The sequence below is a fragment of the Schistocerca serialis genome, chromosome 2 (assembly GCF_023864345.2).
Source record: "Schistocerca serialis cubense isolate TAMUIC-IGC-003099 chromosome 2, iqSchSeri2.2, whole genome shotgun sequence".
NCBI lineage: Eukaryota > Metazoa > Arthropoda > Insecta > Orthoptera > Acrididae > Schistocerca > Schistocerca serialis.
The window spans coordinates 708,256,806-708,271,536 of record NC_064639.1 but is presented as its reverse complement, the minus strand read 5'-3'; the positions used below and the strand labels follow the sequence as shown (position 1 = coordinate 708,271,536).

Genomic DNA, 14,731 nt, shown 5'->3' with positions numbered 1-14,731 from the left:
GTGGCCAAGATAGATACGAAGCCCACACCTACTACAGTAGTACAAGTTTATATGCCAACTAGCTCTGCAGATGATGAAGAAATTGAAGAAATGTATGATGAAATAAAAGAAATTATTCAGATTGTGAAGGGAGACGAAAATTTAATAGTCATGGGTGACTGGAATTCGAGTGTGGGAAAAGGGAGAGAAGGAAACATAGTAGGTGAATATGGATTGGGGGACAGAAATGAAAGAGGAAGCCGCCTGGTAGAATTTTGCACAGAGCACAACATAATCATAACTAACACTTGGTTTAAGAATCATGATAGAAGGTTGTATACATGGAAGAACCCTGGAGATACTAAAAGGTATCAGATAGATTATATAATGGTAAGACAGAGATTTAGGAACCAGGTTTTAAATTGTAAGACATTTCCAGGGGCAGATGTGGACTCTGACCACAACCTATTGGTTATGACCTGTAGATTAAAACTGAAGAAACTGCAAAAAGGCGGGAATTTAAGGAGATGGGACCTGGATAAACTAAAAGAACCAGAGGTTGTACAGAGATTCAGGGAGAGCATAAGGGAGCAATTGACAGGAATGGGGGAAATAAATACAGTAGAAGAAGAATGGGTAGCTTTGAGGGATGAAGTAGTGAAGGCAGCAGAGGATCAAGTAGGTAAAAAGACGAGGGCTAGTAGAAATCCTTGGGTAACAGAAGAAATATTGAATTTAATTGATGAAAGGAGAAAATATAAAAATGCAGTAAGTGAAACAGGCAAAAAGGAATACAAACGTCTCAAAAATGAGATCGACAGGAAGTGCAAAATGGCTAAGCAGGGATGGCTAGAGGACAAATGTAAGGATGTAGAGGCCTATCTCACTAGGGGTAAGATAGATACCGCCTACAGGAAAATTAAAGAGACCTTTGGAGATAAGAGAACCACTTGTATGAATATCAAGAGCTCAGATGGAAACCCAGTTCTAAGCAAAGAAGGGAAAGCAGAAAGGTGGAAGGAGTATATAGAGGGTCTATACAAGGGCGATGTACTTGAGGACAATATTATGGAAATGGAAGAGGATGTAGATGAAGATGAAATGGGAGATACGATACTGCGTGAAGAGTTTGACAGAGCACTGAAAGACCTGAGTCGAAACAAGGCCCCCGGAGTAGACAACATTCCATTGGAACTACTGACGGCCGTGGGAGAGCCAGTCCTGACGAAACTCTACCATCTGGTGAGCAAGATGTATGAAACAGGCGAAATACCCTCAGACTTCAAGAAGAATATAATAATTCCAATCCCAAAGAAAGCAGGTGTTGACAGATGTGAAAATTACCGAACTATCAGCTTAATAAGTCACAGCTGCAAAATACTAACGCGAATTCTTTACAGACGAATGGAAAAACTAGTAGAAGCCAACCTCGGGGAAGATCAGTTTGGATTCCGTAGAAACACTGGAACACGTGAGGCAATACTGACCTTACGGCTTATCTTAGAGGAAAGATTAAGGAAAGGCAAACCTACGTTTCTAGCATTTGTAGACTTAGAGAAAGCTTTTGACAATGTTGACTGGAATACTCTCTTTCAAATTCTAAAGGTGGCAGGGGTAAAATATAGGGAGCGAAAGGCTATTTACAATTTGTACAGAAACCAGATGGCAGTTATAAGAGTCGAGGGACATGAAAGGGAAGCAGTGGTTAGGAAGGGAGTAAGACAGGGTTGTAGCCTGTCCCCGATGTTGTTCAATCTGTATATTGAGCAAGCAGTAAAGGAAACAAAAGAAAAATTCGGAGTAGGTATTAAAATTCATGGAGAAGAAATAAAAACTTTGAGGTTCGCCGATGACATTGTAATTCTGTCAGAGACAGCAAAGGACTTGGAAGAGCAGTTGAATGGAATGGACAGTGTCTTGAAAGGAGGATATAAGATGAACATCAACAAAAGCAAAACAAGGATAATGGAATGTAGTCTAATTAAGTCAGGTGATGCTGAGGGAATTAGATTAGGAAATGAGGCACTTAAAGTAGTAAAGGAGTTTTGCTATTTGGGGAGCAAAATAACTGATGATGGTCGAAGTAGAGAGGATATAAAATGTAGGCTGGCAATGGCAAGGAAAGCGTTTCTGAAGAAGAGAAATTTGTTAACATCCAGTATTGATTTAGGTGTCAGGAAGTCATTTCTGAAAGTATTCGTATGGAGTGTTGCCATGTATGGAAGTGAAACATGGACGATAAATAGTTTGGACAAGAAGAGAATAGAAGCTTTCGAAATGTGGTGCTACAGAAGAATGCTGAAGATTAGATGGGTAGATCGCATAACTAATGAGGAAGTATTGAATAGGATTGGGGAGAAGAGAAGTTTGTGGCACAACTTGACCAGAAGAAGGGATCGGTTGGTAGGACATGTTCTGAGGCATCAAGGGATCACCAATTTAGTATTGGAGGGCAGCGTGGAGGGTAAAAATCGTAGGGGGAGACCAAGAGATGAATACACTAAGCAGATTCAGAAGGATGTAGGTTGCAGTAGGTACTGGGAGATGAAAAAGCTTGCACAGGATAGAGTAGCATGGAGAGCTGCATCAAACCAGTCTCAGGACTGAAGACCACAACAACAACAACAAGGTTGTAAGACAGATGTCTGATGTTACTTATGAAATTGAAGATTTCGACCCCGACACAAGACGATGGAAGATCAGAGATACGGTCCATGTCCTTCGAATGAAGCTCTATAAGGATCCTTCAACCCAGGGTAAATTCAAAGCTCCAGTGACAGGCAACAATCTGAAAGGTGATGAAGAGCATAGCAGCAAAAGAAGTTCTAAGATGATCACTGCCAGGGCGAGAATCAGTCATCGGGAGTTGGAGTATGCAGGACCGATGACTCGTCCCCAGACTAGGACGATGTAACATCGAGATGCTGTTCTCTTAAGGAGGGAGCAATGTTGCAGAAGAAGCTGAGTAGCACCGTGGTGTAGTGGTGATGATACTAAACTGTTGCATGGAAGGTCGTGAGTTCAAAACTCACCTGGACTGTACAGTTTTAATTTCTATATTCGGTTCGAGTACATTCTAGAAGCATCCACAAACGTGAAGAATCATTGTACTGGAATGTTCTGTAGCTGTATATATACTGTAAGTGTTCTGGCCGGAGGCAGTTCGCTCTGCACTCTTGTATGTGCAAGTGCTGAATAAACCTTCGTCAAGTGAAGTTAGTGTTCATCATTCATCTACTTACACCTTCTTTTACGTGACAATATATCATGCTATAAAAGGGTAATCTAAGTTTTGCACAATACTTTCTAAATGTGTGCATTTTGTGGCCAGAAGCTTTTCTCTGTCAAGAAAATGTATCATATTTGAACCCAGAACACTCTTAAGAGTTCTACATGAAGAATATTGGTCTGTAATTTTGTGGGCCTGTTATTTTACCCTTCTTATACATGGGAGTCACCTGCACTTTTTCCCAGTCCCTAAGTAAGGGGATAATGCTCTGAAACCGAATTGGGAGTCCATTTGGAACTGGTGACCTGCTTGTTTCCAACTCTTTCAGATACTTGCCAAAGCTAGGGATGCCTATTTCTACAATCTCCATACAGGACTTTGTGTGACATAAGATGGTACATTTGTACAACCCCCTTGTGTGAATGGTTCTTTCAAGCATGGAATTTCAAACTTAAGCTTACCTTTCACTGTCTTCTATTGCTACACCACAATGGTCGATGAGTGACAAGACAGAAGTCTTCAAACCACTTACTGATTTTATGTAGCACTAGGATTTTCTAGGATTATGAGCAAGATCTTTGGCTACTGCATAGCAGTGGAAGTTGCTGTACACTTTGAGCACCAATGTTTTTATAGATGCAGATATTTCTACTAACTTTGACTGTCAACATTTCTGTGTTCTTTTGTGAACTGAGAGTGCAACAATCTCTGCCTCCTCAGCATTTTCTGAATTCTGATATTAACCTACAGTTTGTCTTTTTCATTATTAATCCCCTTCCTTGGCACATTCTTCTTCACAGAATGATTCACAGTCAGTTTAAACTCCGCCCATAATTCCTCTATGTACATCGTATTGGACTAAATTACATCCATTCATTGGCTAAGTAGGAATAACAACAATGTAGGAAAAGGCAGATTGCTACTTACCGTGAAGAAGCTACATTAAGCATCCAACAGGCAGACTTAAAAGACACTTAAGCAAATATTTCGGCCACAGCCTTCATCAGCAAAAGAGAAACAGAGAAGCACACACCATTGATACTCACAAGCAAGCAGTAACTCAGGTCAGAATGCAACTATAATGTGGGATGGCAGCAGCAGTCTGGAGTGGCCAGGGAAGGGTAAGCGATAGTAGTGCATCAGTGAGGGAACAAAGGAACACTGTCTGTCAGAGAGTGCAGGGACTAGAATGCCAACAGGCATGGTGTCAGGAGGTTGCAGGGCAGGGAAGTGGAGAAAAAAGGAATGAAAAGGAGACGAGCAGAGAAACATGGGTGAGTGCACTGGCAACAAAGAGACTAGGAGGTGAGAATGAAGAGGAGATGATATGACAGAGGGGGCAGAAACTATTGGATGGAGAGTGTGGGGACAGTATGTTGCCATTGGTTGGAGACAAGAATGTGTTTTAAGGAAAATCCTACTGGCGTGGTTCAGAAAATCTGATGGTGGAGGGAAGGATCAAGATAGCTCAGGTACTGAAATAGCCACTGAAATCAAACAAGTCATGTTCAGCTGCATGTTGTACCACAGGGTAGTCAACGTCGCTCTTGGCCATAGTTTGGCGGTGGCCCTCCATCTTGGTGGACAGCTGGTTGGTAGTCATACTAACATAAAAAGCTGTGCTAATGGTTGCAGCAGAGCTGGTAAACGACATGACAATTTCACAGGTAGGCTGGACATGATGGGGCAGAATAAAAACTGTGACAGGACTGTAGTACATAGTGCTGGGTAGTTGGATTGGTCAGGTCTTGCACCTGGGTCTTCCACAGGGGTATGATCCTTGTGACAAAGGGCTGGTAGTGGCATAGAGATGGGATACGATGTTGTGGAGGTTGGATGGACCATTTTAGGAGGGATGGAGAGGATCTCAAGTAGGATGCCCCTCATTTCAAAGCACAATGATAGGTAACCAAAGTTCTGGTGAACGATGTGGTTCAGTTGTTCCAGTAAGGGCCTGTACTGAGTGATGAAGACAGCATTCTTTTGTGGTCTGTTCTTGGGGGTGGTGGGAGGATTTGGTGATGTGAGGGGAAATTGCACAGGAGATCTGTTTGTGGACTAGGTCTGGGGGACAGTGCCTGTCTGTGAAGGACTTGGTGAGACCCTCAGCGTACCGACCAAGGCACTTCTTGTCACTGGAGATACATTGTCCCGGTGTGACCAGGCTGTATGGGAGGGATTTTTTGTTGTGCAGAGATGACAACTGTCAAAATGCAGGCACTGTTTGTGGTTGGTGGGTTTAATATGGATAGAGGTGTGGATGAAGCCATCAGAGAGAATGAGGCAAACACCTAGGAAGGTGGCACACTGGGTTGAGTTGGACCAAGTGAAACAGATGGGAGAAAATGTGTTGAGACTGTGAAGGAATTAAGATAGGTTGTCTTGAACCTGAGTCCCGATAATGAAGATATCCTCAATGAACCTGGTCCAGACTAAGGGTTTGACATTTTGAGAGGCTAGGGAGGCCGCCTCTAGATGGACCACATACAGGTGACATGCGGGTTTCCATGGATGAGCTGTAGATTTGTTTTTATACCTTCCATTCAAAGAAGAAGTAGTTGTGGGTTAGCATAAAGTTGGTAAGGTGTATGAGGAATGAGGTAGTGGGTCTGGAGTCTGAAGAATGTTGGGGAAAAATAGTGTTCAATAGCAGCAAGGTCATGGGCATCCAGATGTCAGTGTACAGGGAGCTGACATCAACAATGATGAATAGTGATCGAGAAAGAAAAGGGGCGGGGATGGTGGGGAGTTGGTGAAGGAATGGTTGGTATCATTGATGTGGGAGACTAGATTGTGGGCAACTGGTTGGAGGTGTTTGTCAATAAGGACCAAAATTCTTTCACAGGGCACAATAATCAGACACTGAGGAATCCAGGATGCTGGGTTTGTGGATTTTGGGGAGCATGTAGAAAGCAGGTGTGTGGTACGTTATAGGGGTGGGGACTAAAATGGATTCAGGAGAGAGGTTATGGGAAGGGCCTAGGGCTTTAAGCAGGGGACTGGAGGTTGTGTTGGACTTCTGGGTTGGGATCACTGTGGCAGAGTTTATATGTGGAGGAATCAGATAATTTGTGGAGGCCTTCTGCCACGTATTCACTGCAGTTCATAACAACCTTTGTCTTCAGGTAGGACGACTAGGTCAGGACTTGCTTTGAGGTTGTGCATGGTTATTCTTTCTTCTGCCAAAAGGTTGGTATTCTGAGGAAGAGACCTGGGGAAGGATAGTGAGGTTGAGCTAGAGGCACGGAATTCCTTGAAGGTGACCAGTGGGTGGTTAGGTTGGAGGGGGGGAAGGATCATGGTTGGATGGTGGTATGAACTGGGGGAAGGAGGTTTCAATGTAGGAATTAGGTAGGTTTTGTTTGGAGGGACTGGCAACAAAGAAGTGCTTCCATTGCAAGGATCAGGAGAAGGAGAGTAGTCTTTGACAAGTCCAGCATGGTTAAATTATGTGAACAGCTAAAGACAGTGCCTTCGCACAGGACTGAAGGCAACTTCGGATAGGACTTAAACTTTTTCTGTGGAGCTGAGGGTTTTGATGAAAACATTAACAACAGTGCTGTGGGAATGTTTTGGCTCTGGATTTGGTAGTGTGTTAGCAATCAGTTTTGGAGGATGTGGCAAGTTTAAAAGTTCAGATAGGCAGAGTTTAGGTGCTATGAGGGATGGACAAGGAGTAACACTGCGGGTAGAATAAGGGTTGGATAGTGGTGCCCCAAGAGGGCAGTAAGATGTTAGCAGGTTTAATAACTATTGGAGCTGGTGTCTGGAATGCTTCTCCAGGCACTGGAGAGCAAATGACTTAATTCCAAAGATGTGATGTAGGGAGCAGGGATTCCACAGAAGTATCCTCTTGCAGTGGAATGATAGATGGTTCTGGGGTACCTGAGTCATTGAGATGTGTTTTTGCAATTCCAGGCTTGTGAGGGCCAGGGATTGGTGGAATCTGAAAAGGTAAAGGTCATTTTGAAAGGCGGCATGGGACCCACAAAAAGAAATTTTTATGGTTAGGCTTTTTGGGAGGATTCCATGGTTTAGGCAGCATTTAAGAAATAGGATGTGGGACTGTGTTTTAGCCAGGGAAATGGATAGTTTTCTAAACTGGTACAGGAAGGTGGAGCAGGGGTCCACTGTGGAGCAAAATAGGTGTTGATGGTTGTGAGAGAAACTGGATAAGAGGAAAGACATGTAACAGATACATAAAGACATGTATAAACACGCACAGGTATGCAAAAGAATGCACAGATATGCAAAAATACACACAAATAGTAAAAAACTATGTGAAACTACATAAAAATATGCACAAATATGTTAAAAATGTACAGTAACGTGGTGGAAAAGGAACAGATGAAATATGTAAGTAAGTGTGTGTGTGTGTGTGTGTGTGTGTGTGTGTGTGTGTGTGTGTGTGTGTGGTGATAAGAGATGACAGGGGGGTGGGGAATGGGGTTAGCAAGAGGATCAAAAATTGGTGTAGCACAGGGAGGTGTGGAAAATAAGATGCTAAGGTATGTCAGGATGAGGGATGAAGTGGGAACAATAAGAATAAGTATATTTATAATTACTGGAGGAAAGAATCTGGGGCACCAGATGCTGCAACAACCTGTGCCACCATAAAGCCAGTGTTGTGCACAGACGATCACGTATTCAGTGTAGCTCGGAAGTATATACAGTTTGGAAGTCAGTGAATAAACAAAGGAAAGAAGAAAACAAATGGACTATGAGAAAATTAATGCTATAGAGAAGAGCAACGAAGGGAAACATCAAGTGGTATGGCAGCAACAATCTGGAGGAAGCACAGACAGGGAGGGAATAAGAGTGTATGGGTGGGGGCGGGAGGACAGAGGAACACCATCTGGCATAGTGTGCCAACAGATGCGGCATCAGGCAGTTGTGGGGCAGGGAGGTGGGGAGAAAAGGAGTGAAAAGGAGAGGACCAGGGAAAGATGAACGAGTGTGTTGTCAGAGGGTGGCAAGCAAGGAGGCTGAGAGACAAGAATGGGGAAGAGACAATAGAACAGAGGGGGGTGGAAACTATTGGGTGGAGGGTGTGGGGGCAGTATGTCATCAAAGGTTGAGGCCAGGATAAGTATGGGAGTAGAGAATGTGTTGAAAAGATAACGCCCATCTGCACATTTCAGAAAAGCTGTTTGTGGAGGGGAATATCCATATGGCCCGGGTAGTGAAGCAGACATGGAAATCAAGCAAGTTAAGCTCAGCTGCATGATGTGCCATAGGGTGGTCTACTTTGCTCTTGGCCACAGTTTGGCAGTGGCCATTCATCTTGGTAGACAACTGGTTGGTAGTATGACCAATATAAAAAGCTGTGCAACGGATGTAGCAGAGGTGGTAAATGACATAGCTCCTCTCACAGGTGGTCTGGTCCCTGATGGGGTAGGATGAACCTGTGACAGGACTGGAATAGGAAATGCTGGGCATGTGGATTTGGCAGTTCTTGCACCTGAGTCTTCCAGAGAGATATAATCCTAGTGGCAAGGGGTTGGGATTGGGAATGGCATAGGGATGGACTAGAATGTTGTAGAGGTCAGGTGAGTGATGGTACACCACTTTAGGAGGGGTGAAAAGGATCTTGGGTAGGATGACCCTCATTTCAGGGCATGGCGATAAGTAAGCAAAGCCCTGGTGAAGGGTGTAGTTCAGTTTTTCCAGTCTAGAATGGTACTGAGTGATGAAGGGAGCACTCCTTCACAGCTGGTTCTTGCGGATGGTGGAAGGATTGGGGGTATGAGGGGAAATGGCACAGGAAACCCAACCCCATTAGGGGCTGGGCCACCAACAAAAGGACCCATGTCATCTACCAACTCTGCTGCAACAACTATACAGCTTTTGATATTGTTATGACTAACAACCAGCTGTTCACCAGAATGAACAGGCAACGCCAAGAGCAAAAGTGACCGCCCTGTGATACAACATACTGTCCCCACACCCTCCATCCAACAGTTTCCAACCCCCTCCATCTTATCATCCCATTCTCATCTCCCAGCTTCTTTGTTTGCTACACTCTGACAATGCAGTCACAAACCTTTCCCCACTCCTCTCCTTTTCACTCCTTTTTTTCCTACCTCCCTGCCCCACAACCTCCTGATGCTGCACCTGTTTTCATTCTACTCCCTGCACATTCCACTGGACAGCATTCCTCTGTCCCCCACTCGTACACTACTGTCTCTTACCCTTCACCACCCCCTCCAAATTTGCATTCTGGCCTGAGCTGCTGGAGTTGGCAGTCATCTACGCGTGAGGTATGCTTGCGTGTGTGTTTCTCTGTTTCTCTTTTTCTGGTTATGTGTGTGGCCAAAAGCTTTTTGTAACTGTCTTTTAATTGTGCCTGTCTGCAACTTAACATGTCTTCTTTGTGGTAAGTAGCAATTTATGTTTTCCTACGTTGCGTATGTGTCTATGTGAAGTTTCCGTTATTTCATTGGCTAAGTAGGATACTAACATCTACTTACCTGCTCTTTTCAGATTCTCCTGGGCTTCTTGACATACTTATGAACTTCCATAAACATTGTTCCTGTGGTGACCTCACGATCATTAATCTCTGTCTACAAGCTAAGTAAGTGGCTTAAGCCGTAAAATTCAAATTAGGAGTCCTCTGGATCTTGTGGCTCATTTGTTTTCAACTCTTCTGGTGCTTATCAAAGCTAGGGATGCCTATATGACCTCCGTACAGAATTTTGTGTGACAGTCAAGTTAAGCTACTTAGCTACTAAGCAAGGAACTGACACTATTGCTGAGGTCAGTCCTGTCCACAGCTACAAGATCTAAACTATTTCCATTGTTTGTAGGTTGTCAAACTAACTGCTCAAAGTTTTTGGAAAATGTGTACAAAAATACTTCGCAAGATTGCCCAATCCACCTGCAATGAATCCACAGACATTCCAGTCTGCACACAGTAGGCTAAAGTTTCATTCAAATAATACTGCATGCTTGGGGTACTTCCACACTACTGGGTGTACACTTCCTTTGAACGATTCTACAACTGCTACAGTGGAATCAGATTATCAGTGAAAATATCCAACAATTAATTTGTGTTCACCTAAACCGGTTAATTACATACCAATAAATTTCACCACAGACTCAATTTCAACTTTGATAGACATAATATTTTTGCTGGTTTCAATGAGCACATCCCCTTCTATGATATCTAACATTTCTTTTCATATACATTCTAGATCTCTTTAAATATTTTGGAGCTTTCTACTTAAAATTGCATCGAGCTCTTGGTTCCACCGGTTCCTTGTATAATTTGAACACGGCTGCTTTCTTGGAGGATGGTAAATTCAAGGATTTTGTCATGAATGTTTCAGCAATTTGCAGTGACATTTTAAGTGTCTTTGTAGGCTATCTGATTTATCTCCATTCATATTGACTGCTGAGTGTGCATCAAAGGACACTAGACTTTTGCTTAGCCTAAAAATAAAAATAGTGCACTTCACATGCACCCTGCTTTTTGAGTAGCTGCTTCCACTGTGTAGTGCAACACTGAACTTGAGGCACTCCATTCAGTTCCAAACCAAAGTACCCCTATCAGTTCTAGGTATGATACTGCTTGGACTTCTTTTCAGACTTGGGCAGTATTTCACTAAAGGTTTTGAGAATGTGGCTAACACTGGCGGTCCTGACAACTAGTACCCCTCCCCCCCCCCCCCCCCCCTCTCCATGCCTGTTAGGACCCTGCTGAAGGAGCAGCTACTTGTCCACTTACAGCAGTTACTGTGTGGTGTGTATACTGGAAAGTACCCCCTCAGCACAGCTAATGGGCAAAACAAGTAACACTTTAAGTGTGTCATGTGAGACTCCAGTTTCTCTACTACCGCTACTGCTACAACCCCAGGCAGCAGCCAGCAGACTGCTGACTGTGTCTTCAGCTGTTTGTGAACTGCAGCTAGTTCCCTCTGCATCCACACACAGCAAGCATACTCCCTATCCACGCTAATACTAAAATTCAAATGAAAACAACTTGCACTACTAAACTTCTTAAACTCACAAATGGAAGCTACTGGACTGAGAGTGTCACTGACATCAGTTCACTGGGTGTTGGCAAACAAGGAAAATCTTTGCCACAACTGCTGCACAAAACTTTATGTAGGCACGAGCTCCAATTAGTTATTCACTCAAATGAATGGCCAATATCGACAGTGGGCAAGAGCAAAGTTGATCACTCAATAGCATAACTTGTTGCCAAGCGTACCTCAACAGGTCTGAATTCAATACCTGTTTCACAACTGCCTCCCTCCCAATACAAGCTTCTTTGAGTTATACAGATGGGAATTGTCCTTGCAATACATCCTATCATCTTTCAATCATCCTGACCTTACTCCCATGTAACCCAGCTCCACCTCTCTCTCTATGCCTTCTACTTTATTCTTTTAATCTATTTTCTGCACAATCCTCCTCTATTTCTTTTTACCCTACCTCCAACCCCCACCCCCCACCCCTCTTACAACAGATTCCTCCATCACGGGATGTGCCACAACTTTCCCTGCCTGAACTAGGGTGGTCTCATTGGTACCACATTCCTACCCACTTCCCTTGCTACTGTTTCTTCCCAGCTGTCTGCCTTGTTTCCCTCCACACTGTTCTTTCCCTCTACATTACCTTACTCGTCTCATTCCATCTGACACAATCCTCAACTCCTTGTTGGCTGTAGTGGTGAAAGTACAGCAAAAATACCACTCGGAAAATTAAGACATTGTATTATGACAATGTTTCGTAACATTACTGTCTAGGTGGTATTTTTGCTACACAACCTCACTGTTCTTTTCAGATTTGTGAATATGCTTTATAAATAGTGTCTTGAGAACTTTATCATTCACATCATTTGTTATTTTTCACATCAGGAAGAGCTGTGAGCTTATTTTTTTACTTACTCAATATATTAGCTCTTCCCATCATCAAACTTATTTTTTAATTGAGATAATATTTATTTAATATGTACATTATACATTTCACACTGGTTTGAAACACTACATGCATTGTTTTGGATAGATGATTCTGCAATTTCAGTATGCAATATTGCTTCATTTTCAAGTTTCTCCTCTACCTTAGTTATGCAGACAGCTGTCATGTCCTTGTTCATAATGGAGCACCTTCTTGACTGCTGCACATTTATTTTGCGGCCAAGTCCCCCCCAAAACTAGTAACAAACTGTAGACACTGGCTCTGGAAATTTAGTGCCTCTTTTCAATCGTACTGCATTAAAAATGGCTTTTGGTATAATACGCACACCACTTCACTATCCTAGGCTGGTACAGAGACAAATCAAAGATCAGTTTTCATGCTCAATCTGGATTCTCCAAGGTCCTAATACTGTTGTATCCACTGCCATGCCATGCACTGAGGAATATCACACTATGTTCCAGGCTGTGTTGCAAACAAAATTTCTTATTAAACAGAAAAGTCCTTAGTTCCACCTCTCAGTGAGCAAATTACTGAGAATCAGAGAACTGTTGAGAAGTATTTATAAAGAAGTGGATTGCAGGTAACCAAAGTTGGTCTATTATGAAAAATTTAGGAAGTTCTTTAGATGTCTCATTTTAAAAGCAAGTGATGCTCCTATCACTGAAGGAACATCTGTGCAATGAACACTTATGCAACATAATATTGTACAAATATTCAACAATAATTGGGATTTACTGTAGTGTAGAACAGGACTCAATGCCACAGATGGAGTGTGCGACAGGAGTAAAATTCTTCGTTTATTGCATTTAATATTCTTAAATGTTCGTGTTTCACTAAATAAAGAAATGTGTAAAACATTTTCTGCCAGTAGAATAATTCACCAAATTCTGTATTACTCACCTTCCACTTCTCTCATTTCTTATAGAATCCAAGTGAAATACTCACCGAGAATACTAGAATTTACATTGTGGACTATTGCAGCACTGTAGTTGGCATTCTGTGCATTCCTAACTTTGCTTTCAAAGGTGCAATCACCCCTTTTGATCAGCACCATCCATACAGCCAGGAGATCTCCATCGGAATCCTGTGGCGGTGGCTCAATGGGAGAGCATGCATTTAGTGGATTAGCAAGGACCAACATTCCCTGCATCAGAAAAAATTTTCACTTGCCACAGAGAAACTGATTTGTTGTTACATTTACTTTTCTTATCCAGAGATACTCTCCCAGTTTAAGTATTTTTAACACAGAACAGCTTCTGATACACAATAACACCAAGTGGTGCAATAAATTCAGTACTCTTGATCATGTTGAACCCACAGTTGACATTAATGTTACTGATTACTTAAAACCATCTCAGCTGTAATTTTACACATTTATTGTGATACGAGCTGTTTCATTTCTTTGAACACCTTCAGGTTTCCAAGTTGTGCTGAAGTCACAGCATAGCTGGTCTGGTTTGTCATATGTAATGTTGAAGCTTCACCACAACTCAACAACCTGAAGACATTCAAAGAAACAAAACCAGCTGAAACATAATAAATGTGTAAAATTTGAGCATGATGTGGTTTTCTTTAACCATTACCACCCAATACCAGTGATGCAAAACTACACATGCCAAACCAGAAAATAAAGGCTGATGACAGCATAACAGAAACCTCTGTACAGAAACACAGCTTAAAATAAAAAAGCAATGGAACAAAGAGAGTAAACTATATTCTTATAATTACATTACTATCCACAGCCTACACCAAACTCTCAGATATCTGACAAGAAACTCAAAGAAAAGCAGTTTTTCCATGAATATGAAACATTTGACAATTTCTAAGGAAAAACAACATTCACTGCAGCGTAGCAGCACAACATCTGTATGAAGTTAATGACAGAGAGAATAAAGATGTGAACTGTTATTGTGGTATAAGCAACAGTGCATTGGATCTCACTTATAAGGCATCATCTACTGCAGGCAATCTTTATGCTGTGACTCCAGAAATAGAAGGCAGAAACAGCTAATCATGTGACATTCGGAATACAGTGAATAATCCTGTTTGATGACTGCTACAACAACTGTGGAAGGCTTGAGGTGGGCCCACGTGTCCCACAGCTGAGTGTGCTACAAGAATTACAACAAATGTACTATTGCTGTGTATGTACATTGCACAAGGTGTGTTAAAAAAATAACAGGAATTTTTGTTTTTTTTGCAAAAATATTTATTCATTTATATCAATGTAACCCCTCTCAAACTACTGCTGATTAGATATTCTACATTTTTGCTGGTGTTTTTTCCAATCCTATAAAGGCTTCTAAAACCCAATCTTTCAGATACCTTTTCACTCTCAGAAACACATTTTTTAATCTCATCTATGGTTGTGAATCAAGGGCCCTTTAAGGTTTCTTTTTTCGTGGACAGAAAAGAGTACACAAGCAACAAAGTGTGACGCAGATGCATTATTATTCTGCAAAATCCGTGAATTCTTTTGTCACATATTTGGAACCTCCCCCCCCCCCCCCCCCCCCCCCCCGCCTCTCTCCACAGTTCTTCATGCAAACCACTTTGTACTTTTAAGTATTATTCCTTATTGACTGTTCAAGCCTTGTGGCA

The 14,731-nt window shown here is 42.3% G+C and overlaps 1 protein-coding gene across 5 annotated transcripts in view; it reads right to left on the bottom strand.

Moving 5' to 3' along the window:
* The window catches only part of LOC126457873 (E3 ubiquitin-protein ligase RNF13), a 118,304-nt gene that overhangs the window by 61,196 nt on the left and 42,377 nt on the right, over positions 1–14,731 (bottom strand). For all 5 annotated transcript variants that reach the window (XM_050094540.1, XM_050094539.1, XM_050094538.1 and 2 more), the window contains one exon: positions 13,076–13,274. In XM_050094540.1, the coding sequence (XP_049950497.1) occupies positions 13,076–13,274 (199 nt within the window). The remainder of the gene's footprint in view (positions 1–13,075; positions 13,275–14,731) is intronic.